The sequence below is a fragment of the Bombus pyrosoma genome, linkage group LG17 (assembly GCF_014825855.1).
Source record: "Bombus pyrosoma isolate SC7728 linkage group LG17, ASM1482585v1, whole genome shotgun sequence".
In the NCBI taxonomy this organism is placed as follows: Eukaryota; Metazoa; Arthropoda; class Insecta; order Hymenoptera; family Apidae; genus Bombus; species Bombus pyrosoma.
Window position 1 is genome coordinate 3068579 of NC_057786.1, and position 27309 is coordinate 3095887.

The 27309-nt window shown below is 34.0% G+C and overlaps 1 protein-coding gene and 1 long non-coding RNA gene across 2 annotated transcripts in view; one reads left to right on the forward strand and one right to left on the reverse strand.

The window, feature by feature from the left end:
- Window positions 1-1554: 1554 nt before the first annotated feature.
- LOC122577047 (G-protein coupled receptor dmsr-1-like) lies at window positions 1555-27287 on the forward strand. Its single transcript, XM_043748126.1, has 6 exons — window positions 1555-2358; window positions 3159-3338; window positions 3404-6636; window positions 9824-10070; window positions 21013-21402; window positions 26963-27287. Exons 3-6 carry the CDS (start codon window positions 6313-6315, stop codon window positions 27166-27168), a joined length of 1167 nt encoding a protein of 388 aa, XP_043604061.1. The 5' UTR covers window positions 1555-2358; window positions 3159-3338; window positions 3404-6312; the 3' UTR covers window positions 27169-27287.
- Window positions 6646-27309, reverse strand: part of LOC122577048 — a 42146-nt gene continuing 21482 nt past the window's right edge. The window contains exons 4-7 of the long non-coding RNA XR_006320020.1: window positions 22649-22872; window positions 21602-21893; window positions 21323-21515; window positions 6646-7031 (exon numbers count right to left, since the gene is read on the reverse strand). This is a non-coding gene — a long non-coding RNA (uncharacterized LOC122577048). The remainder of the gene's footprint in view (window positions 7032-21322; window positions 21516-21601; window positions 21894-22648; window positions 22873-27309) is intronic.

Consider the following 27309-nt stretch of genomic DNA (forward strand, 5'->3'; position numbering starts at 1 on the left):
TAACAATAACAATAAATGTTCTAATATGATAGAATATTATAACACGGTATAATTGATTTATAATAACTAACACGCAATAGCAAAATAGATTTATATATAAATGTCAATCATTATGGGATAGTTTTATTTGTAGCGGCGCATACGTCACAGGGCGTTTCGATTCGAAGATGCCTCACGTAGTTGTTTTGCCACAGAGGATTAACACTGTACGACGCACAGAATGTAATAAACAAACTCTGGACAAAGCAATATCGCGGCTACGTGCAACCGTCAACCGGAACCAAGTTCAAACCTTCCGGTACCCCTCGACCAGTACAAATAGACGACCATGTTCTCCAGACATCGTGAGTCGCGCGAATCAATATCAGTATCGAGTCATCGAGATCATCAGTCGAGCGAACGAATCAGCATAACAGTTAGTATCAGGACCGCAGTATCGCGCAATCTTATAACGAATATCATCGAGCGAGGAACGCTTACGATTAACTTTCTATTCTACATTTTAAAATATCTGCAAATATAGTTAACGAAATCAACTCGTCTCGTTATTCATTTAACCAACAACACGTCTCACCGTCCACCACATATTATATGAAAAATTGCTTATCCCCGCATCTGGAAATTGTTGATCCAACGAAGGAAGATTTTTAATTCTTAAACGAACAAGGCTATCGTGACCAAGTCAATGATATTTTGAGCACTGGTATATAAACGAAATAATTTCTCAACATGCTGTTAGTAACTTTTTAATCTGAGAAGGTGGCAGGTATCGTTTTTAGTTATTAACTTATTATTAATTTATATATTTTGATAATACTCATATATTGATACTACAAATTGACCAAAGTGTCTGCAGTCTGGACACTTATGAACGGTAATATTTGTCATATTTATATAACAAATTTTCAGCATGCAAACAACTCAGGAATTATTAATAAATCTTCGAACCGTGTCGTCCAAATTTTCATTTCTCAGATAAAAGAGTCGTAAAAGCTGCACTATTTTCCTGCAGGATTTCGACCAATCGTAACTTTTCCATCATCTAGTAAGCAATTCCTTCTAACTTATAAAAAAAAATCAAATCGTTTGATCGAATTTTAAGGAAAGTTATTCTGTTCTAGAGAAACGTTCACTTAATTTTGTCCACGGTTGCACGTATAGCTGTCTCAAATATAGTCAAAGTAAAGATCGAAATTGCACGCAAGATGATCTGATGATTAACCTTCCGCGCCAGAAGCGCCTTGTTACCTCCCACCAGAGAAATATATAATTAAACGCTCAGAACTGTAAAGTCGCAACTGCAACTTTCCACGTTCGGACAAAGGTAACGAGCACGAGCGATGGTATCGACAAGCTGACCAAAACATACAGCATGCAGCGTAGTTGAACTTCGCTGGGATTCAGTGAAGTCTAATAAAATTCAGGATTTATGGGCCGTCACTTCAATCGTTACATCTTGCAGGAAATCTCGGATGATCACGCTGTGAATAGAAGCGTCGATGCTGGAAAGTAAAGGCGATCACGAATAATCGACAGATCGGACGATAGGAAATAAGCTAACAGAATTATTTACGTATATCTGGAGTAACTGTGCTTAATAATTGGCAACACTGAGATATCTTGGCGAGAGACTAGCCAAATCGATCGGCAACGATGTCAAGTATTTCGTGAAAAGCAAAAGACAAGCATGTTCGCGTTTGAGCTTTGCTAGAAACCGTGTCGTTGAACGTAGTCGATTGTCGTGTTTGAAAGCGTATGAAGGTTTTCGAGAGGCGAGCGAAACAGTGAAATTGTTTAACGAGCGCAAGTTACAAAATATTCTTGCATGAAACGTGTCAATGATACTGTTACGAATGACGACACAGAATTACGTTTATTTTGTAGTGGATATTGCAAAGGAGATATAGTGCAACGAATAAGATATAATATAAGAAAGAATGATAGTGAAAGATGGATCTCATATATCCGCAGTTTTCAGTGAGACTACGAACAATGCGCTTCAGATGCGTCATTCGCGTGTTCAACGTTTAGGAGACAAAGAAAATTAATATAGGGGAGATTCGACCGACCTAAGTTTCTTTCTTATATCTTGGACTAGAGTAGATCTCTAGCAAACTCTTGTCGCTAGAGAATTTTATCAAAGGAAAATTTTAAAAATGAGTTTGCTGTACAAATAGAGCTTGATGGAAGAAAAGAAATTAATTTTGTGAAATTCAATGATAATAATTGAAATTTTTCACCAGTGAAAATGTTGTGATTTGTGGGAAACGAAAAATTGTCGTCCAGTAGCGACCGATTATTTGATTAGTAGATGTTCCAGTCTAAATGATTAATAACGTTAAAAAATGACATTTAGAGGTTAGAATACACGTTTTTATTCAAAATGTATTCTTACATATAGTGTGTCTGGCTTATCTCGAAACGCATAAATATCCGGAAGAACATGAATCGTAAAAAAATGTTTCAGATAAAAAATCCATAGCATGGGGGAGCACGTATTGCATTCTTGTATATCCGACCTTGCGGCGACCTCCTGTGAAAGACATATTACAGTTTTTAGGTGAACACCTCCGTCTGGTATTAACATTTTCTTGTAGCTGACATCCGGAGGTTTTCAAAACACTACGAAGTCGTATCTTTTGCACTATCCGCTATCAACTTAAAAAACAAGTTCGGCGAAGCAATACGAAGAATCGCCTAACCTAAAAACGATTGCTCGAAACTGATTGGTTGTTTTGGAAACATTAAAAAATTACAACCTTGTGTTTCGGCAACGCCATTTCAGTAGCAGCGTTATAAAAAGCGCCTTTTTGTGTCGCTGTAATGTACATTCAGTAGCGTTAATACCGACGAATAGATCGAATTTTAAAGATCATATTTCGATAGCCAATGATGCAAAAGACACGAGTTTATAGTGTTCTGAAAATATCCGAACGTCGAATATGTAATAAAAAATGGAGGTGTGCATTTAAAAATTTTAACGTGGCCTTTGCAGGAGGATTCGAGGTCACCACAAGGTCAAGTACGCAAGAACATAGTACATTCTTGTCGATATCGTGCAATTGTTTGTGTCATTTATGTTGCTCGAAATATTTGTGTGATTCAAGATAAATCGGACACATTGTATATCTCAAGGAAAGTAATTAATATTTTCGTAGTGTGTGCATCGGACATGTGTGCAGTCTGCGCATTCGTCGTTTTTGAAACACTGAAAGCCTCAGTAGCCTATCTCTGGATCATTTTATTTCCGAGGACTAGCTTCAAAGCCGCATTCATATTCCTCTCTGCCTACTTTTTTTCTGTGCTTTGGAATTTCAGATATTTTTCTGCGTGAAAAGGTACAAGAAAGATTAAACGAATATCTTCTAATTTAATTTCACTCATCAACAGATTGAACTTGCAGATGAAAAAGATGTGGTGTGTACTAGTCGACGCTTGATTGGTCGATACTGGACGACAAATACGTGGAAACGTTTTATATTATAATGTATATAACCTAGAAATAAGATCGCAAAATTGCGACTAGTAATTACACTTAATAGGTTAGATATAATAAACATAATGAACAATAAACAAAATATCAGATTTGGAAAATAATTTTTAACACTCGGAATATCAACATGTACATTTAAAGTGTCAGAATAGCGAAAATACTTAAATAAACAATATGACTCATTATATGTTACACAGAATTGTTATATTCATCACTTCATTCAAATAAAGTGCTAATATCACGTGAAAAAAGCCAGAACTAATTTTGGTCGGTGCTGTACTCCTTTGATATGATATAAGATTAAAAAAAGCAAGACATATTCGTTCATTTTATTTCTTTATGTAAATAAATATTCATTCTTCGTTCAGATACTCATTCGAAAATAAAGTTCTTTGAGACTCGTCACGAAGAACAGGCGCTATTTTGTGTTACGACGAGTATACTCGTCATAAAGAAACGGCGCTATTTTGTGTTACGATGAGTATACTCGTTACGAAGAAACGGCACTATTTTGCGCTACGACGAGTACGCTCGTCATGAAGAAACGGCACTATTTTGCGTTACGACGAGTATACTCGTCACGGAGAAACGGCACTATTTTATGCTACGACGAATACACTCGTCACAAAGAAACGGCACTATTTTATGTTACGACGAGTATACTCGTCACGAAGAAATGGCACTATCTTGTGTTACGACGAGTATACTCGTCACGAAGAAACGGCACTATTTTGCGCTACGACGAGTACGCTCGTCACGAAGAAACGGCACTATTTTGTGTTACGACGAGTATACTCGTCACAAAGAAACGGCACTATTTTATGCTAAGACGAGTACACTCGTCACAAAGAAACGGCACTATTTTATGCTACGACGAGTACACTCGTCACAAAGAAACGGCACTATCTTGTGTTACGACGAGTATACTCGTCACAAAGAAACGGCACTATTTTATGCTACGACGAGTACACTCGTCACAAATAAACGGCACTATCTTGTGTTACGACGAGTATACTCGTCACAAAGAAACGGCACTATTTTGTGTTACGACGAGTATACTCGTCACAAAGAAACGGCGCTATTTTGCGTTGCGACGAGTATACTCGTCATGCGTAAAAAGTAGTTCGAATTTACTGTTTAAATTGCAATTTTAGCGAAAGCTAAAATGTATTCGTATATGTTAAGATGTTTTGAATATTTGCAGTCCAAGGCGAAATAAACGAACAAACAAAAGAGTAATTCTTATGAAAAAACTGTATATAAAATAGTTGTTCTTTCCTCTGTCTTTGTCCTCCGCGATGGTTTCATTTTAGGCACACACTTTTCAAAGAGGTCAGCTAACTGGTTAACGCACGAATATCTATTAATTCCCTGGTGTGTTAACGTTAGTTTCGTTGAAAGAGAAGAATGTTTCTATCTTTGGGCCGCTCTTAAAATCAGGTGTTCCAAATTTGACGCAATTATCCTACTCGTAAACGAATGTGCCCATGTGGAAATATATGAATGTACAAAAGAATAAGACAAAGAATTATTAAGTAGATGAATCATGTGATAAATAGAAGACTAAGGGTGGAAGGGAAAGAGAGAAAATCAGAATGAAAGAGGAAGGGAGAAAGAGCGAGAGACAGGGAAATGATCTGCGTCTGCGTTAAAATTTCGGGGCGGCTGCAACATGGGATAGCGTCGCGGCGACATTAGCTTGGCCGACGTCGCTCGGTTCCGACGTTCTCCGTCACGGTTGCGTCGTTCGTTTCTCCAATTGCTCGCTTGTTGCATCTCGTTGTGTGTCTTCCATTCGGTTTAAATTTCAATCGTTCCAACAGCTACAAAATAAAAGGAGAAACAAAAAAAAAGATACTTAATTACGTAAATGAAAATTTAAATTAACCGTAGTGTATTAACTGTTCGCGTTTTAGTTGCGTTTTGTTAATAAGAAGGGAAAATAAAAAAGTAAAAACTGTCGATCCGTTAAATGTGCTCGCTAGAACAATCGTACGAAACGAGAGGAATTTTCCAGTGTCTTTCACGATCGAAATGGTAGATCGTATTTGAAAATAGAAACGGCCATATAAATGAAAGGTAAACTGTCCGATTCGATCGAGCCGTCATCGAATGATAATTTCGTTCGAATCCTATGAGAAGATCGAAATTGCAAAATATGCTGCTGACTAATCCACCAGCACACAGAGTCTTAATTTTCCTTTGATTCGAAGAACATCATTAAGGATAAGCGGCGATTTCCCGACAGATTCTAAAATCTCAAGGATAAAAGAACGGAAGTCGTAAAGGAAGGCCAGAGAGGATTTCTTCGAGGACTAAGCACAAGAGTGCAACAAATTCTCAAATAACTCTCTACACGGTTCTAAAGATGAAGAACAATACACAAAGAGAGAAAGAAAGTTTCTAACAATAAGGCAAAGTACCAGAAATATTCGTCCATACGTATGTTCTTAATCATTTCTTCTTAACGATTAATTCTTTCTTCTCGATGGTTTAAACAGCATTAGCAAAGCGTGCAAAAATGTATCGCTCTTCTTTTCTCGTTTTCTCATTATCGTCTTAATTTGCGGGAAAATTCGTAGAACGAAATTCGAAGGATCGATATCGCGATATTTAAGGGATTCCCCTCGGAAAACATTTCTATATCTGGAAAAGGAAGAAGAGCCACGTTCGTTTACGCGGAATTACCGTTGCGAGCAGAATACTCGAACATCGAAGATCATCGAAGATATCCCATTAGGATAATTACTTATCGAAGACCAGCCGGCAGACGAGCAACGACGAGAGCCGTTAAAAGACGAGAGAGATAAAAGACGATCATGGATTTCAACGCATCGACCAGCTACTACGTTTGCGATTTATCGTCGTTTCATTCCTATTATTCACGGCTGCACGGCTGGATTTCTCTTTTCGTTTGTATTTTCGGTTCGATCGCTAACATTTTAAACATTCTTGTCCTGACCCGGCGGGAAATGCGATCACCAACCAATATAATCTTAACGGGATTGGCCGTGGCTGATCTGCTCGTCATGATCGATTACATTCCGTACGCGTTTCACCTCTATTTGTATCGGCGATCAAGAAGGGACACCTTCACCTATGGATGGACGATTTTTGTGCTGTTCCATTCGAATTTCGCACAGGTAACGGACAATTAACACGATTAAATTAATTAACATCGAGATTAACAGATTCCATTAAGAAGTTGCTTTTGTTTGCAAGTTCCACTAAGCCGGGCAATTTCCGGTACGCGAATTGATGATGGGTCGACATAACTTTTCGGGCCGTAGAACGCGCGTCTGTTTCTCGAATTATCTAGGAAAAACGCATTTGCAGAATTGTTGTAAATTACAGCGATTCGCGTGCTCGAGATCTAACGATAAACCATGGAGTTAGGCTCGTGGTTAATCAACGCAGGAAATTGGCTTCTCGCTTGGAACAGTATAGCTTTTCTATCTTGAAAAGAATGACAGTTGGCTTGCTCGATTGTTGATTGTAGGAATAAGGTCCAGTCCGATTGAGGTTGCACGAAGAATTTCTGTAACGTGTGAAAAGGAGAAGTTATTATTTGTCGTCGACTGATCGTATCTGCTAAGTAAATTTCATAAATTAGTGTGGCATTCGTTTCGTTTCCATTTGAAAATAAATCGTTCATCGTTTCCTGCTCTTTGATGGATAAATTGGAGAGCAGCGTCTTGAAACGACTCGGAGCTCAAATTAAACAATAACAAGAAACTAGTTAAATAACGAAAGCTAATACTGCTTTCTTTTTAAGAATACAAATTTCCACTTCATGTTCCTGGTCTTCAGATAATTTTGCTTGGAAATTCTATGAGCTGTCTGATGAGCCGGTAGGCAAATTCGTCGCTGAAAATGTCGATGATTTGTTAGAAAATTTGAAAACATTTCTCAAAGTGAAGAATAATTGCATCGAATAAAATACAGTGGAACCTGCAGTATCCAAATTAATGAGGAGGCATAACAGTTCGAGTTTCGAGTAATGAAACTCGCGTCTTTTTTTCATTATTATTCTATATTTCAAAATCAATAATATCAGGTTGTCCCAGAAGTTTCTTTCACTTTATAAGGAAATAATCCACAACATTTTTTGTTTTGTATTATTTTGTTGAATTACGTTTCAGTCTATTCTATTTGTATTATTATGAACATACATAATTCAATAAAATAATATAAAACACAGAATGTTGCGGATTATCTCCTTATAAAACGAAAAAGTGTAATATTTTTTAAATTATTTATGAATCCTATATCTTTTTCGCTACTGCATCAAATTTTGTTAATACATTGAGCTACGTTGGATTACAGTCTGTATATGCCTCAAACTAACGCTTCTAATGCCATAAACATTTGTTAGAAATATTGGACCGAACATAAAGTTCGTTCCGTTTTTCTTAGCGAGATGGATCTGAGTTTAGACAATTATCCTTAACCACAATTCAATTGGTCGAGCCTGGTATTGTCGATTAATTAACAGTCAAACGTGAAATGAACATTTTTGGAACAACTTGTTTCTTGTTGATTTGGCACAAATTCGAACATGGTTCATCAAGCAACGCGAGACCAAATGCGTCAATCGGCACACGACAAAAATGATGACGCAACTTGGATAGGATATTTTATCGCGTGTAACACATTTTCACGATCTTGCACGCTCAGACTCTCGCTTGTCTCGCTTGTTATAAAGCTACCTCAACGACAAGAACTTATCATTCTTTGGAAAAACGAACTGGAACGTTTCTTTTCCTCGGAAGACTAAGCACTTGCGCACCGATAGGATGACGAAGTTACCACACGGAAGGCGAAAAGTTATCGAAAGGAATGGTGCGTACATTGATTGAAAATGCACGTAAAGAAGAAAACACGTATGACCTGAAATTGAAAAACGGAACGAACTTTCCGTACAATTCAATATAAAGATTCCGCATCGTCACTTTCACTATAATCCTCCATTTTCCAGCACGAGGACCTAAAACGTTGATAATAATTTTTATCTACATTCCAAAACTTTTACGTGTAATATATATCTAGTTACTGGCACTTCGTTACCTCTGATTTGTTACTTTTTATTATTTTTCATATGCATTAAAGTTTTTCTACTTCTTCTTGAAACACCTGGATAATTTTCAATTACACGTTTTTGTTTTGATGTCATTAATTACAGGTCTACCAACGTTGTAAATTTTTGTAATTTTGGCAACACTTCCATACGTTTTTCTAACTATTCGAGTATCTCTTCCTTTCCTTTCAATACTCGATGCAACACGTTTTCTCGTTGATCCCACTATACACAATATATTACACGCGTATTAGTTTCGTATTAAAACAATAGGAAAGTAACAGGAAATTAGAGAAAATACGTGTAATAATAAAGAACGCGAGCAAGAAATATCGTTCCGTTAATAGAACGTTCGAATAGTGTAATATTAAAAATAATAGATGTTTGGATGCTGGAGTTTCTACTGTAAGTTTTCACAAAACGTAACAATTTATTACTACGAAGAAAGGAAGAGGAAAGTTCCAAATTTTTCCAGTTGTCTGTGTATTACGTATGTAGTTAACCAAAATTAGAACATTTGGTAGAAATTTAACTTACTAACTTGAGGCTCATTTAAGAATGCGCGGGTTCGAGGTAATTTTGTCATATGGAATTAAAATTTCATTTCGAAAATACGTGTTAAATAATGCAATGTGTTTATCGTACTAGTGACCTATAAAATCGTTTGGTATTTATGACTCATGGCATTCTTTCTGAACCGTCGTTTCCTTGCTTTGTTTGATGAGAATCGACCTATATGTTTGAACACCAATCAATCCAATATACAATATATTGGATTTGTCTTCTTCTTTAATTAAAAACCAAATTGCAATCCAACATGATTTATCTTTATTTTATTTCATGTTAATTTCACTTTCTTCAAATCAAACTCTGATATTAAAATTACTAGTATTGGTAATATATCAGTATTAAAATGCTAGTGTTGGTAATAAACTAGTAAAAACACTAGCATTAGCAGTAGACTAGTTTTAAAATACTTGGCCTAACTTTTCTAACTAAAGTAGTTACTATACGTGCATTGGAACCAACCAAAGTTCTGCAAAGTTTCACTGTGATTTAAACAGAGAGAAAAAAGTAGAACTCGTGGAAGTTTGCTTGGTATTTATAGCGAATGTTACTGTCATAAATATTTTTCTCTTCAACATAAATCAATCGAGGAAATAAGCATACGATTCGTAATTGGAAAATATCGATTTAACAAAAAGGAGCAACAATGCAGATAAATTCACAGAGTTCCAATGTAATATTCACAGGTTTGTCACACCATTTCAATTTGTTTAACTTTGATACTGGCTGTGTGGAGATACGTGGCGGTAGCAAGGCCGCAACAAAACAGAGAGTGGTGTAGTTACAAGAGAACTATTTTTGCGATTTCGATCGCGTATATTTTCTGTCCTGTGCTTTGTATACCCGTGTATATCACGACAGAAGTAAGACAGCAAGTAGAAGTTTTGGATTCCAATGGAATGAGCATAAAGTCTCGAAATGAAAGTTTGATCGGTAAGTAGCACTTTATGCATGTCACTTACGAATTTATATTATTCGGCGAAACATCAACGACTAATTATCGTTAATATTTTCTCAACGCTGTTTAAATATGATCGATTATCGAACGCCTTTGAAAAGAAAAATTCAAATTAGATTTACACGTAATAAAATATTTTATATAGGATGAATCATCTGATTAACATGATTTACAATCACGGATAAAGAGATAGCGCACTTATGTTATCATTCGATTCTTAACAATATATTCGTGTGATTTCTTACGTTGAACGAACGAAGTGTGATTACTATCTTCTAAATTAATATCTTCGATGTAGTACCACGATTGATTTCTGCGATTTATCGCTTAATTTGTCGAAATAATTCGCGAGGAAGAGAAGACGAAACTATAAAACAGTCGAATGTCTATTTAGGAACAAAAATGAAATGCGAAATTGCAACTGTATCTTCTCTGGTATTCGATTAATCTAGACATTAAGAAAGCATTAAAGCAATTTCAGGCCATTTGTTGCCTTTATACATGTTTTCTTCGGTGATTATAAAGTCTAACAGGTAGGTTGAAAAGTTTAAAGTACTTGGATGGGAATATGCTTATTTTAAAAGATGTTTCGACTCTAATCCTGTAACACTTATGATATAAAAAAAGAAGGTAAGATGGCGCAGTGCTTTCCTTGTCGTTCATACGTTCGATTGGATGAAACTAACATTGCGATATCTCTTAAACTAAGCTACTTTTCAGATACAAGTAACTTAATGCCTTTTTCGTAGAGAATTGAAAATTGCATCGAACGGTGTACCAAAAAAATGTATAGTTTCATTTAAAGAAACACATAGACAAATCTGGTGATCATCCTAAAGTGTCCCACTTCAAGCAGAACAAGTTTTATGTGAAGCAATTTTTCAAATAACGTGTTATTTAGGAGATATTTGCTTTGGGTCGATTAAAATGAGACACCTTGTGTGCTATAGATATTTAAAGACAATAAATGTTTTAAAAAAGCTATATAAACGCAATCTTCTACTCTTTACAAAGATAGTTTACCTATCATCGTCTCCATAATTTTGGTTATTAAATTGTCATCTTCGTGTATACAAAGAGATGGTAGCAAAGATACATCGTCCCACAGATGTATAAAATAGCACCATGAACTGAATGAGCAGCGACAATTACGAAACGACTATTGCATTTATTTGAAATTAAATTTATTACACTAAATGTCTTGATCTAATATGCAACAGCGCAAAGTCGAAAGCAAGTGATTTTAATAGCATAGTGACAAGATCGTTGAAGCATATTTTTCCACACGCAAATATACTCTTGTATTAGCCCTTCAGATTTGTAAATATTTTTATAAATAATTGTTGAGAATGACTTAGGCAAATTGTTTGTAAAGTCAGGTTAGGTAAATGTTTACAAAGCAACGCTGTTTTGTACATGTTAATGGATTGAAATAGCGACTGAAGGAAAGATAATGTAGCGTCTGAAATAATTCTTTGCTAACGACTACAGTAATTAGAAACAATGGAGGCTTTGTTAAAAACTGCATTATTACGAATCACAGTTACATTTTAATCTTCATTTTCGTTTCTAAGTAGACATCTTAATGTTTTTATAGATCTACGAATTGTTTCAATAAGTCGAGATACAAGTTACAGAAACCAAATTTGTAACTATACACAGTATGCATATTATATTATTACATGAAAAGATGAAATTTATGCGTTCTATTGAAATCACCGACAGGACAGCTATTCACCGACACCAGATTTCGCCGACGACAGTTTTAACTGACTGGCAGTATTAGCACAGGGAAATGAAAGAGGATTTTTACTTATTCACGTAGATTTATTACTGCGGATATTTGATAGCCGGCTACCTTACGGTGGCCGGATTAAAAAGACTAGACCAAAGACAAACCTAATGCAGACCATGAATTTCATATTGATTTGTGTTAAAATTACACTCAAACTTACCATAAATTAATTGAAATCAAACCAAAATATTTAATTGCTAGCCAGCTTATGCACAGTATTAGGTTTAGGTTAACTTTTTTAATCCTATCAATTATCTGCAGCATTAAACCTACATAAGTAACAATCCTCTCCTACTATTCTGTGTGAATTCTGCCAGTCAGTTAAAGCTGCTACCCTTCAAAGTTATTGCTAGTCAAAATTGCCAGTCAAAGCTGTTGTTGGCCAAAGCTACTGTCAGTGAAATGTGGTGTCGAGTTTCTTATCGATCAAGTCTACTATTGGTCAAGTCTGATGTCGCTCAAATCTGCTGTTTGTCAAGTTTGCTACTTGTCACGTCTGGTGTCAATCAAATCTGATGTTGATCAAGTCTACTATCGGTCAATTTTGATGCCAATCAAATCTGGTATCGATCAATCTGATGTTGGTCAAGTCTACTATCGGTCAATTCTGATGTCAATCAAATCTGGTATCGGTCAATTCTAACGTCAATCGAGTCTGGTATCGGTCAGTTCTGATATCAATCCAGAATGATGATCAAGTTTGGTGTCGGTCAAGTCTACCATTTGTCAAGTCTGATGTCAGTTAAGTCTGGTATCGGTGAAGTCTGATGTAGATCAAGTGTGGTGTCAGTCAAGTCAATTTGTCAAGTTTGCTATCTGTCAAGTCTAGTATCAATCGAGTCTGGTATCAATCAAGTCTGGTGTCGGTCAAGTTTCTTATTGGTCAAGTGTATTATCGGTCAATTCTGATGTCAATTAATTGTGGTATCAGTCAATTCTGGTATCAATCAAGTTTGGTATCGGTCAATTCTGATGTCAGTCAGTCTGGTGTCAGTCAAGCATGATGTCGGTCATGTCTGGTGTCGATGAATAGTTGTCAGTGAAATCTGTATCGGGTATTTCAATGGTACCCGAAATTTATACAATAGAACCTCGATTATCCGAAATAGTTGGGTGACACAGGTGTTCGTATAAGGAAATTTTTAGATAATGGAACAGTTACTTTCCTGATGTTCATCGTCATATATGTATTTTGAAAAGGAACATAAACATTAATAGCAAAATAGTAAATAAAAAAAAAATATTAACAGTAATACAAATGACCGAATTTCTTTACCAGATTTCGGTGAAGTTACATTTCTTTTCTCTCACTTGCCATCTTGGCTCTATTTCTAAAGCCTCAAATACTTGAAAACGTTGAGGAATATCGCCATTACCACCCTATTCATGTTTCAATACATTACTCGAAGCGCACATTACATCAGTATCACGGTCAATTGAAGACGATTCATCACATTGAAAGCATTCTATTATGTCGACGTCGTCACAATTACCGAACCCAGGTATTGTATTCGATATAGAGTTTCTTCTACGTCTGTTATCATATAATCTTCCACTTTTTCCTGTGTGGTGTCCTCAGTGTAGCTAATTTGCTACGTGCTCCTCTTAGTATCACACATTTCATGCCTAAGCGAGCGTATGTCACTATATAACAGCAGTCCTTTAAATTGCTTGATCGTTAACAAAAATTCTTGCAGAAGATTGATCTTTTTTACACGCGCAACGTGTTCCAATAATGGATCGTTCGAATAGTAGAGAATTCGGATAACAGGAGTTCGGATAATCGAGGTTCTACTATATATCACTCGATATTATCTTTTTATCCAGAAGCGTATTCCTTGCAAGGTTAACTGTGTTAATAAATGATACAGAAAAAGTTGAATAATCTCATGATGTCAATTTCCGTAGAACCTAATTTTTTTTTTTTTTTTTTTTTGAAGATGTGGCTGTAAATTAACAAAGTAGAATTGTATTTTTCTTTGTATCTCTATATACCGTAACTATTATGCATATAGTCTTTCAATGCTTAAATCTTCTGAATTTTCACCAGTATAAAAAAATTCATAATTTACGTTACATTTAAATATTCTTATTAAAAGTATATTACTGTACACTAGAAAGTGGCCACGAGATTTTTGTTTCATTTCACCGACGATCATAAAAGTAGTATCACGAACGCCTTATTTGTATTCATACCAGTTGCTTAATCAGTACATTGCATTTGAAGAAACATGCTACAGAAGCAGATAGCATGAAAGCATTTTATTCTTCTAACGTCTTTATTTTTTTCTTTTCTTATTACTCTTATTATTAATGTTATTAATCTTATGAAAGAGATTTTTACATTACATAGTATACATTATTAACGTTAATGATGCTTATGTATCCTACAATTGAAAGCTTTTTAACGTTTATGAGCAATTTCTGCTATTAAAGTTTGATCCCAACAACCAATTATGCAAAGTGTCTTATACGAAACTTTATTGTCCTGTCTCATGACAAAGAGATTTTAAAACATTTTCATAGTTTTTCCAATTAATAACATTGTAAAAGACTCTTAACTGAAGATAAGAATAAAATGAGGATTTGTAGTAAATAAAAATATGAATTAACGTACTGCAAATGAGGTACTGTACACTTAAAGGAGAGTTATACAGTAGCGGCTAAAGCCTGTTTTCGCGTTATCGTTAGTTAACTGCACTGTAGATGGGAAAAACAAAACGTTCCGAGATTTCCTTATTATTTCTGTATTATCAGAATTCTAAGATGTTAATGTTTGACGTTCTAATTTGTCTTAGCTGACTCTCTATTTTCCAGATAATTAAATAATTTTATCATATTATGTACATTATTTTTTGACTACCAAGTATACATAAATTCCTCCGTCTTTTGCTGCTTATTTTACACGTCGAATCTGAGACCTTCCCCATGTGCTTGTCGTACAGTGGCCACCACATTTTAATCGCCCAGTAGCCGCCAAATTTTGTTAGATCTTTTCGTATAACCAAAGTCTCTCCGAGAGAGGAAGCAAGCTCGAAAAAGAAAAGAATAGCTCGCCAAGAAGGAAACCAAACTTCAATGAATAAGTTGAGTGCATGAATAACGCTGAGTGCACCGTTTGCAAGAAATCATTCCACGAAGATTGAACGCAGTGCGTCAGATTTATAGGTTATGTTCCCATAGAGCGAAAGGACCAAGAAAGTGTCGATCGTTTTACTTGCGACGCGTATTCGTTGTATTCGTAGACGCGTTTAAAAATATATTCTATTCTGCTTAAATGTTTCTCACCAATTTACACTTCGGCAATTAATACTTAGATCTTAAAATCTATTAACTAAACAGTTCGCCAACAATTTTTCGTTCGCTGCAAATTACAAGCTTCTTAATCTCTTACATTTATGATTAATCTTTACGATAAAATTTGAAGGAAACCATATTTGTCCCCCTTTATCGAACATCGTTTGCACCGCAAATTACTTTCTTTCAAATCTGACCCTTGTCGAGACTAGCCAGAGTATAGTACAGTATAGTGTTTACAGCAGAGAAACTTAGCCCGCCACTGTACGTCTCTGCCCATCACATTTAAACGTTTATATATTTTACTTATACGCTCGAAACGAGCGTTATAAATGGCAGTATGAGATCTATTTAAAGTTGCTTGAATCGATGCTACGTATCTGTAGAAAAGGAAGGGGGCTATTATTTCCTCGTTCGAAGTAGCTAGCAGCGAATTTACATCTGCACGAAGAAAGCTGTCGAGCTTCAAAAGATCAAAGATTTTACTATCATTGATAACAAATTCTCGCATATGTAAATAACTTGCTGTACGTTACGTATTTACTTGAGACACTTTGCATATTGAACGTTTTCTGCTATTACGATATTGCATATCGAATATGAAAACTAATATGGCGATGTAAAACGATCTCTGTCGTGCTTAGCGATAAGCCAATAGCTAAAGGTCTCCGAAAACAATTTAGAAAGTCAGGGAGCAAAGATAAAAAAAAGATAGAATGTCATAAAAATTTAGTTTAACGAACTTGTTGAATATTCATTATGTTTCTTTACTATCTCGAAAATGAAAACTAAAAAAAAAAAAAAAATTGGATGCATATTTAAATAAAATTTTTAATGTACAGAAAGTGAGGTTATTCATCAATAACTTCTTCGAGTCGTTTTCATTTCGATAGTATTTTTCTAATTTGTTAACAAATTTCTTACGTTCGTAAAAGTGCAATTTTTCATTTCAATTCTTTGTCAAAGATTTTGTTAAAGACGCGTTTGTGAAACGATCGCGTGAATGAAATGTAGGAATTCGGAGACCGTTGCAGAGTTGATAATAATAATCTTAATAATATTTATTTATAATAATATTTATTAATAATAATATTTTTACATAGATTTTTGTTTATTTATTCAACTCTGTTGTTTTCTTCCCTTGCTTCTTCAGCAAAGTAAACCGAGGTCGAAAATGACAATTTGGCTTTGGAATGCAATTTACAAAAATGATTAATATTCCAAACATTTATTGCATATCCGGAACATTGTTAAATTCGGAAAAACGTTATGCTTTATCAGAAGTAAAATATGAACATTCAATGGAATGAAAAGTAGGAACAAAAGTGACGCAATTGTAATTTTGAAAAATAATAATATTTATTCAGTTGAATTAAATAATAATAAATGGGAATGAAATATTTGTATTTTCAAATAAATAATCGAATACTCGAATTCAATCAAAAGTAGAAAGAGAAACGACACGATTATAAATTTCAAAAATCGTAATATTTGTTCAGCTAAATTACAATAAATGCGAACGAAACATTTATGCTTACGAATAAATAAATAAATATACGAAAATTCAATCCAATCAAAAGTAGAAACACAAGCAAGCCGAATTACAACGAATGAAAATATATAATATTTATATTTATAAGCAAACTAATTAATAAAAAGCCAAAAGCAATAAGCGAAATTATTTACAAATTATTTCGAGTGAATTAAAAATTAATTAAACGAATTACGAGTCAACGAAAATTATCAAAAACTTTCCTGATAGCGCACAGTTTAAACTATTCGTTCCTTAAATCACTCGGAAATTTAATTTATCGCCACTGTGTTAGAAAAACGAATCGAACATAACAGATTTTCTTTACCGATATATACGATTTGTTTATTATGGATTTCTACGGTTTACTGAAATTCTGAAACTAGCAAACTCAGTCAGATTTTATCAATGAAATACGATCTCAAATTTCTCTCAGGGACAAGTAGTCTGTAATTAAGGGATAAACCACATTGTGGTTAGGATCGATCGTAGCGTTACATTCGGCTCTGACCAAAGACGCTGCGATCGTCTCCGATCACAGTTTTGAACTTTAACTAGAAATTTTCGCCGACGACCTGCGTGAAATCGAGAAGTAACGATTATCGTTTCGTTCAGAGTCGCTAGATTAATAGTTGAGAAAGAAAAAAGATAGAAAACAGCACATACGCCCGGTATATTACCTAGAATTTTTGAAGGTTAAGAAAATGGAAGTTTACGACGTCGATAAGTTAGTTTGTTTGCTGCGTATCTAAACTATTATAATACTAATATGGTTGCGTGGCATTGACAATAGCACAGCTAAAAATATTTCAATCTTGCTTCTGTTGAATAGAAGATCTACATTGTGGTTCTATTTTTACCATGCAAAACGGTATATTTATAATTCCATCAGTTTCGCGTCGGACGAAGGAATTACCACTTATACCGCTATCAATCTTAACCGCTGTCTTGCGTTAAGTCAGTCTTATGATGTTGTCGAAATGAATCACGATGACTTCTTTGTAAATTTAGAAAAAATCTCTTCTTTAAAATTTACATTTCTTCAGTCGCGCCACTACCGGCACCACGCGACGATATGTGTATTATAATCGTAACTATTTATTACGTCATATATTAATGGCTAAGGCATGTATTAGAATAGTCAACTTCTTGCTTTCGTTCCTTCTTATCAGATTGCAGATCTTTATGCAGATTTATATCTTTGCCAGCTGTCCGCTGCAGCTTCGCTAGCGCAGTATTTGTTTCTCTAGTGATTTATGTTTATCAACCTCTGTGTGAACACGCTCGAGCACGTGATGGTTTATTTTTAATGAGCTGAGTTTGTTCGTCGACGGCGAATTTACAGCTTTAGCCGATATGGAGATACGGTTATCATTCGAGAAAAAAAAGTACCCGTTTTTCACTCCTACGTGAGTTATGAGATATATCCAGGATGAACAATATATATGTCTAGGATAGAGTCCTACAGTACCGACTGTTATACAATATCGACTAAAATTGTTTCTGACATTTTTCACAAGATATTAGCACTTTATTTGAACGAACAGATGGATATAACAATTCTGTGTAACATGTTTCGTAGTTCTAACGCTTATTTCATCGTTTTCGCTGTTCGGACACGTTACGCGTATAAGTCGATATTTCCAATGTTAGCAGTTATTTTCTAGAGCTGATATTTTATTGTCCAGGTAAGTAAATGGTCTTTTTCCACTGTGTATGCTATATGTAGTCTAACAGAGTGTAATTACCAGCCATAAAATAGTTCTGCAATCTTATTTGTATATTATATATTAGGTTGTCCCAAAAGTGTCTTTCGCTATCTGCATGCAGCTGCTTTATCTGATAATGTTTATTCAAACGTGAAACTTAATGTGCCAAATGTTGTCGTCTTTATCTTCAGTCGTTCTTTAGCTATCGTTTTGCATTCAAACAAAAAGTGTTTGTAGTCAAATACCAAGCGCCCAACTGTCGTCCATTACCAGCCGATCAGATGTCGCCCAGTACGGACCACATTCTTTTTATCCGAAAGTTCAATCTGTTGACAGGTGAAATTAAATTAGAAGATGTTCGTTTTTTTTTCTTGTACCGTTACATGCAGAAAATGTAAAATTCCAGAAAAAAGAAAAATGGCCAGAGCGGAGTGTGGATGCGGCTTTGAAGCTAATCCTCGGGAATAAAATGACCCAGGGCAGGCTACTAAGGCTTTCAGTATTCCAAAAATGACGGATGCGAAGACTGGTCACATATCCAGTGTACACATCACAAAAATATTAATTATTTTCCTTGTGACATACAGCGTGTCCGGTTTATCTTGAATCACACCAATATTTCGAGAAACATAAATGACACAAAAAAATTGCACGATGTCGACAAGAATGTACCATGTTCTTGCGTACTTGACCTTGTGGTGACCTCGAATCCTCCTGCAAAGGCCACGTTAAAATTTTTAAATGCACACCTCCATTTTTTATTACATATTTTTACGTTCGATATTTTCAGAACACTACAAACTCGTGTCTTTTGCATCATTGACTATCGAAATATGATCTTTAAAATTCGATTTATTCGTCGGTATTAGCGCTACTGAATGTACATTACAGGGACACGTAAAGGCGCTTTTTATAACGCTGCTACTGAAATGGCGTTGCCGAAACACAAGGTTGTAATTTTTTAATGTTTCCAAAACAACCAATCAGTTTCGAGCAATCGTTTTTAGGTTAGGCGATTCCTCGTATTGCTTCGCCGGACTTGTTTTTTAAGTTGATAGCGGATAGTGCAAAAGATACGACTTTGTAGTGTTTTGAAAACGTGCGAATGTCAGCTACAAGAAAATGTTGTAATACCAGACAGAGGTGTTCACCTAAAAACTGTAATATGTCTTTCACAGGAGGTCGCCGCAAGGTCAGATACACAAGAATGCAATACGTGCTCCTCCATGCTATGGATTTTCTGTCCGAAACATTTTTTCGTACGATTCATGTTCTTCCGGATATTTATGCGTTTCGAGATAAGCCAGACACACTATATGTAAGGATACATTTTGAATAAAAACGTGTATTCTAACCTCTAAATGTCATTTTTTAACGTTATTAATCATTTAAACTGGAACATCTACTAATCAAATAATCGGTCGGTACTGGACGACAATTTTTCGTTTCCCACAAATTACAACATTTTCACTGATGCAAAATTTCAATTATTATCATTGAATTTCACGAAATTAATTTCCCTTCTATTTATACTGTAAAATCATTCAAGTCAAGGCATTTAATAATACTTGGGAATCATGTTTGGAACACAACATCAGAAAGATGTCCGCTTCCAGATACTGTACGAAGTCGATCCATTACGACAAATACGATCAATCGTATTTTCCATTACATCTCACGTTTCAAAAGCTATCGTTTCTCAAAAAGCGTCTGTTAGCTGCTCCATTGTATTTGGTCTGTTGGCATACGTTTTATTTCTAAAGAAATCTCATAAGAAGGTATCTAATCGGATGCTATTGTCAAGGTCATCGTTATCGACTTTACTTCGATAAAGAATTACTTGGATAAAGTGTTCAAACAATTTTCTATTCTTCAATTCATATTCATAGAACAATTGCCAAAAGATATCGCATCGTTCCAGAATGGCGGGATTTTTAAATGACTCAGTTACGCGTATATTGTCCACCCTGTATGTATTTCGAAAAACGCTCAAAGACGTGTTTGTTTATTTTTAACGAGAGGTTGATACGTTGAAATTCGTGTTCCCCACTGAAATAACGCATGAAATACGGATATCACATTAAAAAAAGAAATGTTATCTCCTTTTAGCCTTTTAGGGTTCGTATTTCCAAAAATACTATGCCTACGTCATAAAAGGAATATACTGTTCAAGTTTCACGTTTCTAGATACAGGGGTTTAGCGTGGGCGTTAATGAGCGTGTCAGTCACTTTTTCCTTTTACGTACGAGATTATAGATAAACAAAACTGACGAAGCAGAATTTAAACAGAAATTTGGTTTTCCTATTAAAAACTGTAACTCTACCTATCTCGGCTGCTTCATGTAGTTTTCTATATTATACGCATTCTGTATAGTTTTGTGTCTTCGTATTTCGCATAAATGCATAAAAATCCGCAGCCTACTAATGAGGGACGAAAGTGTGAGATATTTTAAAATTTATCATAGCCATTAAATCCTATATCATAATCACTTTCAACGCCGATTTAGCAAACATTTAAATCGATATATGTACTGCTGGATTTACTTGGTTCGATTAACGAAAAATGTTTTTATATTTCTCAATAGGAAATACAACAAACACTACCCTTTACTTTGTTCGATTGACGGAGATGGCAGAAAATCATGACATTTTGAAGGAACTAAATTTCTGGATTTATAGCGTGGTAATAAAACTTCTGCCTTGCCTCGTCCTAACTGTCGTCAGCTTAAAGCTTCTGCAAGTTCTGTTGGAAGCAAAACGAAGGAGGCGAAAGTTAACCAATATTCAAGAACAACAGCTGGAAAAAAAGAAAAGTTGCCGAAGAGGGGACAAAGAGCGACAAACAGATAGAACTACGATGATGTTGCTAGCAGTCTTGCTGCTTTTTCTACTCACAGAATTGCCACAGGGAATACTTGGACTTTTCAGCGTGCTTCTCGGTCCAGGATTCTTCTCCACTTGCTACTTGATGTTAGGTCAGTATGCCAAAACTTGTGGAATATTTATTTTCTATCGCTCTAAATAAAAGATCAACAGATAGTCTGGCTGGAAGTTGAATCCTCTGACTGTACAATCGTGGATACACATTCTGAAATTTAACTCTATTAGCTTTATTTTCTAGCTTCACTATAAAATTTAGCTTTATTTTTTAGTCAAATTTGCAGAGAATTTTACATTTATTTATTTTGGAGATTTTTACATGTCACAGCGACGAAGCTTTCTACTGTCAGAATGAGAAACAATTTAGCCAGGAAAGTACTTTCGTATTGGATGTTAAAATATTCGATAAAGAGGATGTAATTTCCATATTGTAACGATGATAATTTCTCATTAAATTAATTGTTTATCTTTAGTAGCTGTGTAAGTATATATGAACGCAGATATTGATTGCACATCTGGCAAACTAGATATCCAATATAACTTTAGTAACTATCAATTTCTCAACGACCAGTATGTTCTATTTTACCTGCAATTTTATGGACTAATTACAAATTCAGATACGATTAATTATAAAATATCGTATGTAACATTATATAGCAAATTCTAAAGTAATTGGATTTATGTTTATTCAGTTCAAGTAAAAAACTCAAGTACGCGAATATTTTCTTATACAGAGTGTCTGGTAAGTGATAGTGCAATGAGTCAGACGTCGATTCTACGTGAAGAAATAAATCGGAAAGAAAGAATGAAATTTTGTCATTTAAGTTCTTATCGGTAAACATTCTTACCGATAGTTGGTAATTCCAGATGATCTGAATGACAAGAGCACAGAATAAAAGAAAGTGCTTAATCGTCAGCAATTTTATTTATTTTATTCATTCAAAAACTGATGAAGATGATGTGCATGCTTTTCCATACGTAATTGTGCTTTTCTTTAATTAAATTTCTATGGACTGGTGATCCGATGATCTTCGTCATTGCCTCCAAGAGCAAACACTCTTCACTGGATCACATTTTCTAAAAAAAAAAAAAAAAACGGAACGGAAGCATCAGTTGTACTACCAGTTACCAGACACCCTGTATAATCTTAAGAATTTGTTCTTCGTGATAAATTAAATCTTCCTCGTCACAGTGTAACGACTGTACGAATGGAGATATTCAGAACTTTGAATATATACAGGGTGCGTAAAAACTGCGAACTTGGCAACGTCACGATAGAGTTGTTCATATCTAAATCTTATCAAAGAAAAATGAGGAAACACATATTAACAATCAGAATACCGTAGAATGTTAGTTAGATGAAATTGTTTTTGAAAATTCCTTCGTTTGCGTCGCTGCAAGCCTTGAGACGTTCCATTGATCTATAGAGGCACGCACCGTACTTTGATCAATTTGCTTCCATATCTTCATCAAATGACGCTTTAGCGACTCCACCGATTTGTACGGTTTAAAGCAAACCGCCGCCTCGAGAATCCCTCGAATGGTACACTCCAGGGAATTCATGTCTGGCGAGTAGATAGACAGATTATAAATTATCTTTGATTCGTTGAAAAAGGTTCCTAGTTTATTATTAAAATGCGAGAAAAAGTTCATTGATAGGTATTTTATAATAAAACAATTTTTGTTGACATTATGGTATTTTATTGCCACTAGGATGAAGGTTAACATTTTCTTAACATTTTACCGACCGATAGCTTATTAATCGGCTTTTTGTCGTTGACGCTTACCGACCGATAGCCTATTAATCGAATTTTTGTCCCCAACAATCTTTCTTATTATTTGAGCAGTAATTTGTTATTTAGTACTAAGGTACCTTGCTCAGTTGCGTCAGTTGCGTTGCTTTGTAAGCTCCCACAGTTTTATACCAATTTGAAAAATTTACCGTTCGCGATGAACGGAAACAATAGTATTGGAGAGTCTAAACCGAAACAGAGCCGGCGACAGGGAGAATCTGCGCCTCAACTGCCGGTCGGACGTGCGTATGCCGTTGAACCGCTAGCGGTCAGTAAAGTGTTAAAATTGATTATACTCATAGTCAACCTAAACCATACTGTCCACCATAAGTCTACCAACCGTGATGGTTGACAAACATGGAAAGTGTTAAAGAAACATTAAAATATCTTAATTGCTATTACATTAAGTAAACTATAGTCATTTAATCATAAGATAGTTAACCGGTTATAACTGCGTTCGACGGGTATATACTATAAAATATATAACTATATACGGGTATTTACTATAAAAACTTGAAATTTTAGTAAAAAGTAATATAAGCGATATTTAGTTTTACGTTTCCTTTATACTTCCAGTAAAACTATTGTGTATTTTATAAAAAAAATTAATTTCTTTTATTATTCTCTTTGGTATATAGGTTATGTTCCGTATAGTGTGTTGGTTTTTATAAATTCAGTTGATTATTTTCCTCAATGCATATTTTATTATTTCTTGGCAGTTTCTAAGTTTTTAATAACAATACCTTTTTCAGCAATGAATTGCTAATTTTTTATCGAACAAAAATATAATCCTTCATCGTTTTGCTTTATTTACTTCGTGAAATTTATAACAGCAGCATTTGCCCTACGCTCGTTTTTGTTTCCAATAAAATTTCATTTTAACTACGCACCTCGTAAAGGATTTTTGAAACTAAACTCCGCAGTTAACAGGTTGATTCAAATGTAAGATACGCAAAAAGTGTACAACAGTGAAACTAATGCATAAATTGGAGAAGTACAAAGAAGTATAGTCAGTACAAAAAAGTATATGCTTTATCGACTATAATAACAATAATATTTTGCGTACATAATTTATTAAGAATGAAAAACTGAAATACAGACCTACCAGGTTTTATTACTACAAAGTACATGGAAATACAAGGAAATAATACATGCACAACATTTTTTGTTGAATTATTTTTTTTTTTAATTATGTATGATCCATTCTGTTCTATTATTACAAAATATATAATTCAATAAAATAATGTAAAACAAAAAATGTTGTGCATCTATTATTTCCTTATAAAATCATTTTGAGGTTAGAAACAATCCATTTTATAATAATACAACTAAATGGATCATACATAATTCAACAAAATAATATAAAACAAAAAATCTTGTGCACCTATTATGTCATATTATTTTTAAAAAATGCTTTCAAACGACGTCAAAAAGAATTATAAAGAAAATATAATTAATTAAATTATGCAATAATTAATTTTATATATTTTTATGAGATTGTCTGTATTAATATTTGAATACGTGTTCAAAGAGATAAACACAGTGAAATGAATCCTGGAAGTTGTATTTTACTTCAGAAGCGTATATACAATTAATACTATAATTTAATATCTGTAGGTATAATTGAAAGAAATACGATCCTTTAAAATGTTGGATGTATTCGATACGCCTTATGGTAGTAGTATTATGAAATTCTAGATTATTTTATTGTATTACCTACGATTCTAATTAATAAATGTTTTGAGAGCACACTTTATATCGTATTATATAAAAAGAAATAATTTAAAATGACGTTCGGAAGAATTATAAAAAGGACATAATCAAATAAATTATGCAATAATTTTCAATCCGCGAAAGCTATTAGAAAGCTATTTATACATATATATATAATACATATTTAAAATAGAATATCTTTTTTAACATTGGAACAAAGCTGGACTTGAGCTACTTTGAGAAGTTGGTAGTTTAGAAGAATTAGTTTATTAGATGGCATGCAAAAAAGTTTTTGAGAAATTGCGATTGGTCGGAGTGGCGATAAAAATGGCGAAGACGACATTTCACAACATTTTGATCCGAACCTGTATAATGAAAATTTAAGAAGTATGTTTCGCACATTTATGTCTGTTATACATATACAGTTTATTACCGTAATAAATGTAAAGATTTTTCGATGAAATTATCAAGATGCATGTGGCTTACATAAATCCATAAAATGTCCTTTTCAAGCTTTCGTTTCAGGCTCAGATAGAAAGGTTATAAAAAGTGACTTTTACTGTGCCCTTCGCCGCTTCGACGAATCGCAATTTTTTTGAAAAATTTTTTACTAACTTCGAAAAAAACTTAAGTCGTTTGATGAAATCTTAAACAAAGTTATTCCGTTCTAGAGAGTGTGCGAATACTTTTTACTTTTTACACCCAGTATAGATACATGAGAAGTTATTTTTATGAAAGTAATATACTATATATAGGTTAAAAATTATTTCTATAAGGAGGATTTATTTACACTTCAACGAATGCAAAATAATTAAAATACAAAAATCATTTTAATTACCTGCATGGTAAGAAGAATTTAAGTTTTACACTAACAAATTAAACACGTGTTATTCTCCTTGAATTAGTACAAAATTTATTTCTATAAATCGGAATAATTATTAGGTTACCTCAAAAGCTTCTTTCGTTTTATAGGGAAACAATGGATGCACAATATTTTTTGTTGTATGTTGTTTTATTGAATTATTTTATATAATTTTGTTGTTCCAATAGAGCAAAATGGATCATACATAATTCAATAAAATAATATAAAACAAAAAATGTTGTGTATCTATTATATCCTTATAAAAGAAAAGAAACATTTGGGCAATTTAATATTATTATTTATTATTAACTGAATGAAGACCATACAATATTATCAAATTATAATATTCAAAGAATAAATTTCCGATATCCATTACCCTACATTTATTTAATACTTTCTTAGTAATTAACTTCGTAATTAACTCAGATATTTTCTTGGCGATTACCTGGAATTTCTTAGTAATTAATTTTCTTATCAACATTATGTCCGATAGAAAAGCAAAATAATATATAGTCGAAGAGAAAAAAAGAATTTTTTACACAAAAGTGGATTTTCTACCTCTATGAAAGAGTTATCGTCACTTTGACACAAAGGAGTATAGACTATTGTATCAGCACTAACAGCGCCATGCAGTTAGGAAAAATTTAAAAGCGCGTGAAATATTCACTAGATAACCTTCAACAGAAGAACAAATGAAAGTGAAAAATTTTGGCAGTTTTATTAAGGGATTCACGATTATCGTTGATTGCTGAATTTTTATTAATAACGACATTTACAATATAAATAAATTTTCATTAATAATAACGTTCTTTTAAAATTAATAAAATACTGACTCATAATGTATCAGTAACAACATAGATCGTTCATTTTGAAAGTTATGAAAGTCCATGTTTTGATCAAGTTGAGAAAACGACAAACACATACTTCAACGTGATCTTTTTATTTATAAACAATTTATAACTTAAATCTTAAAACATTGGTTTGTTTCAATCAACAATGAAATTTCGATTAAAAACTGTCTGAACAGTCGAGACACGAACAATCAGAAACAAATGATATTGACAACGATATTCTATTTCTACTAGTTTTATTGGTTCAAAGTAGACCAAAGCGAGAAACATCAATTTCAAGCAACTAAAATTTAATGAATTGTACATGTTTTCCGATAAAACGGACACATTGTATAAAAAACGTGAAAAATATTTTTTGTAATATAAGATATATAATATATATAAGAATTTACTAATATTATAAGAAATATTAACAGAAGAATTTATCAATTTTCAGGTGATGTTATAGATATGTTAACGCTTGTAAACTCAGCTATCAACTTCATACTATATTGCACGATGAGTAGACAATTCAGGAAAACGTTTAACGAACTTTTCTGCAAAAACTGTAAAATCCCCAGAAGCACTGCAAAACAGATTTGTATAGAAAATAATGGAAATACAGGCACAAACCACACAGTGACGCAAGTAACGCAAGTATAGTTAAGAAGGAGGTGGTGGACTCCTCCTTCTGCGATGCTCTCGTCTACCAAACGAACATCTGATGATTGTGATTTTCAAATAAGTAAAATAATTTAACAATAAAATTAGTGTTTACTCGTTCCTTTGTGTTTCGCCAATATG

Bases quoted from the DNA above. Each gene is read 5' to 3' on its own strand.
- LOC122577047 (XM_043748126.1), top strand. From the start codon at position 6,313: ATGGATTTCAACGCATCGACCAGCTACTACGTTTGCGATTTATCGTCG. The intron at 10,071-21,012 runs GTAAGTAGCACT...ATTTCTCAATAG, and splicing joins TCGAAATGAAAGTTTGATCG to GAAATACAACAAACACTACC. The intron at 21,403-26,962 runs GTCAGTATGCCA...ATCAATTTTCAG, and splicing joins CACTTGCTACTTGATGTTAG to GTGATGTTATAGATATGTTA.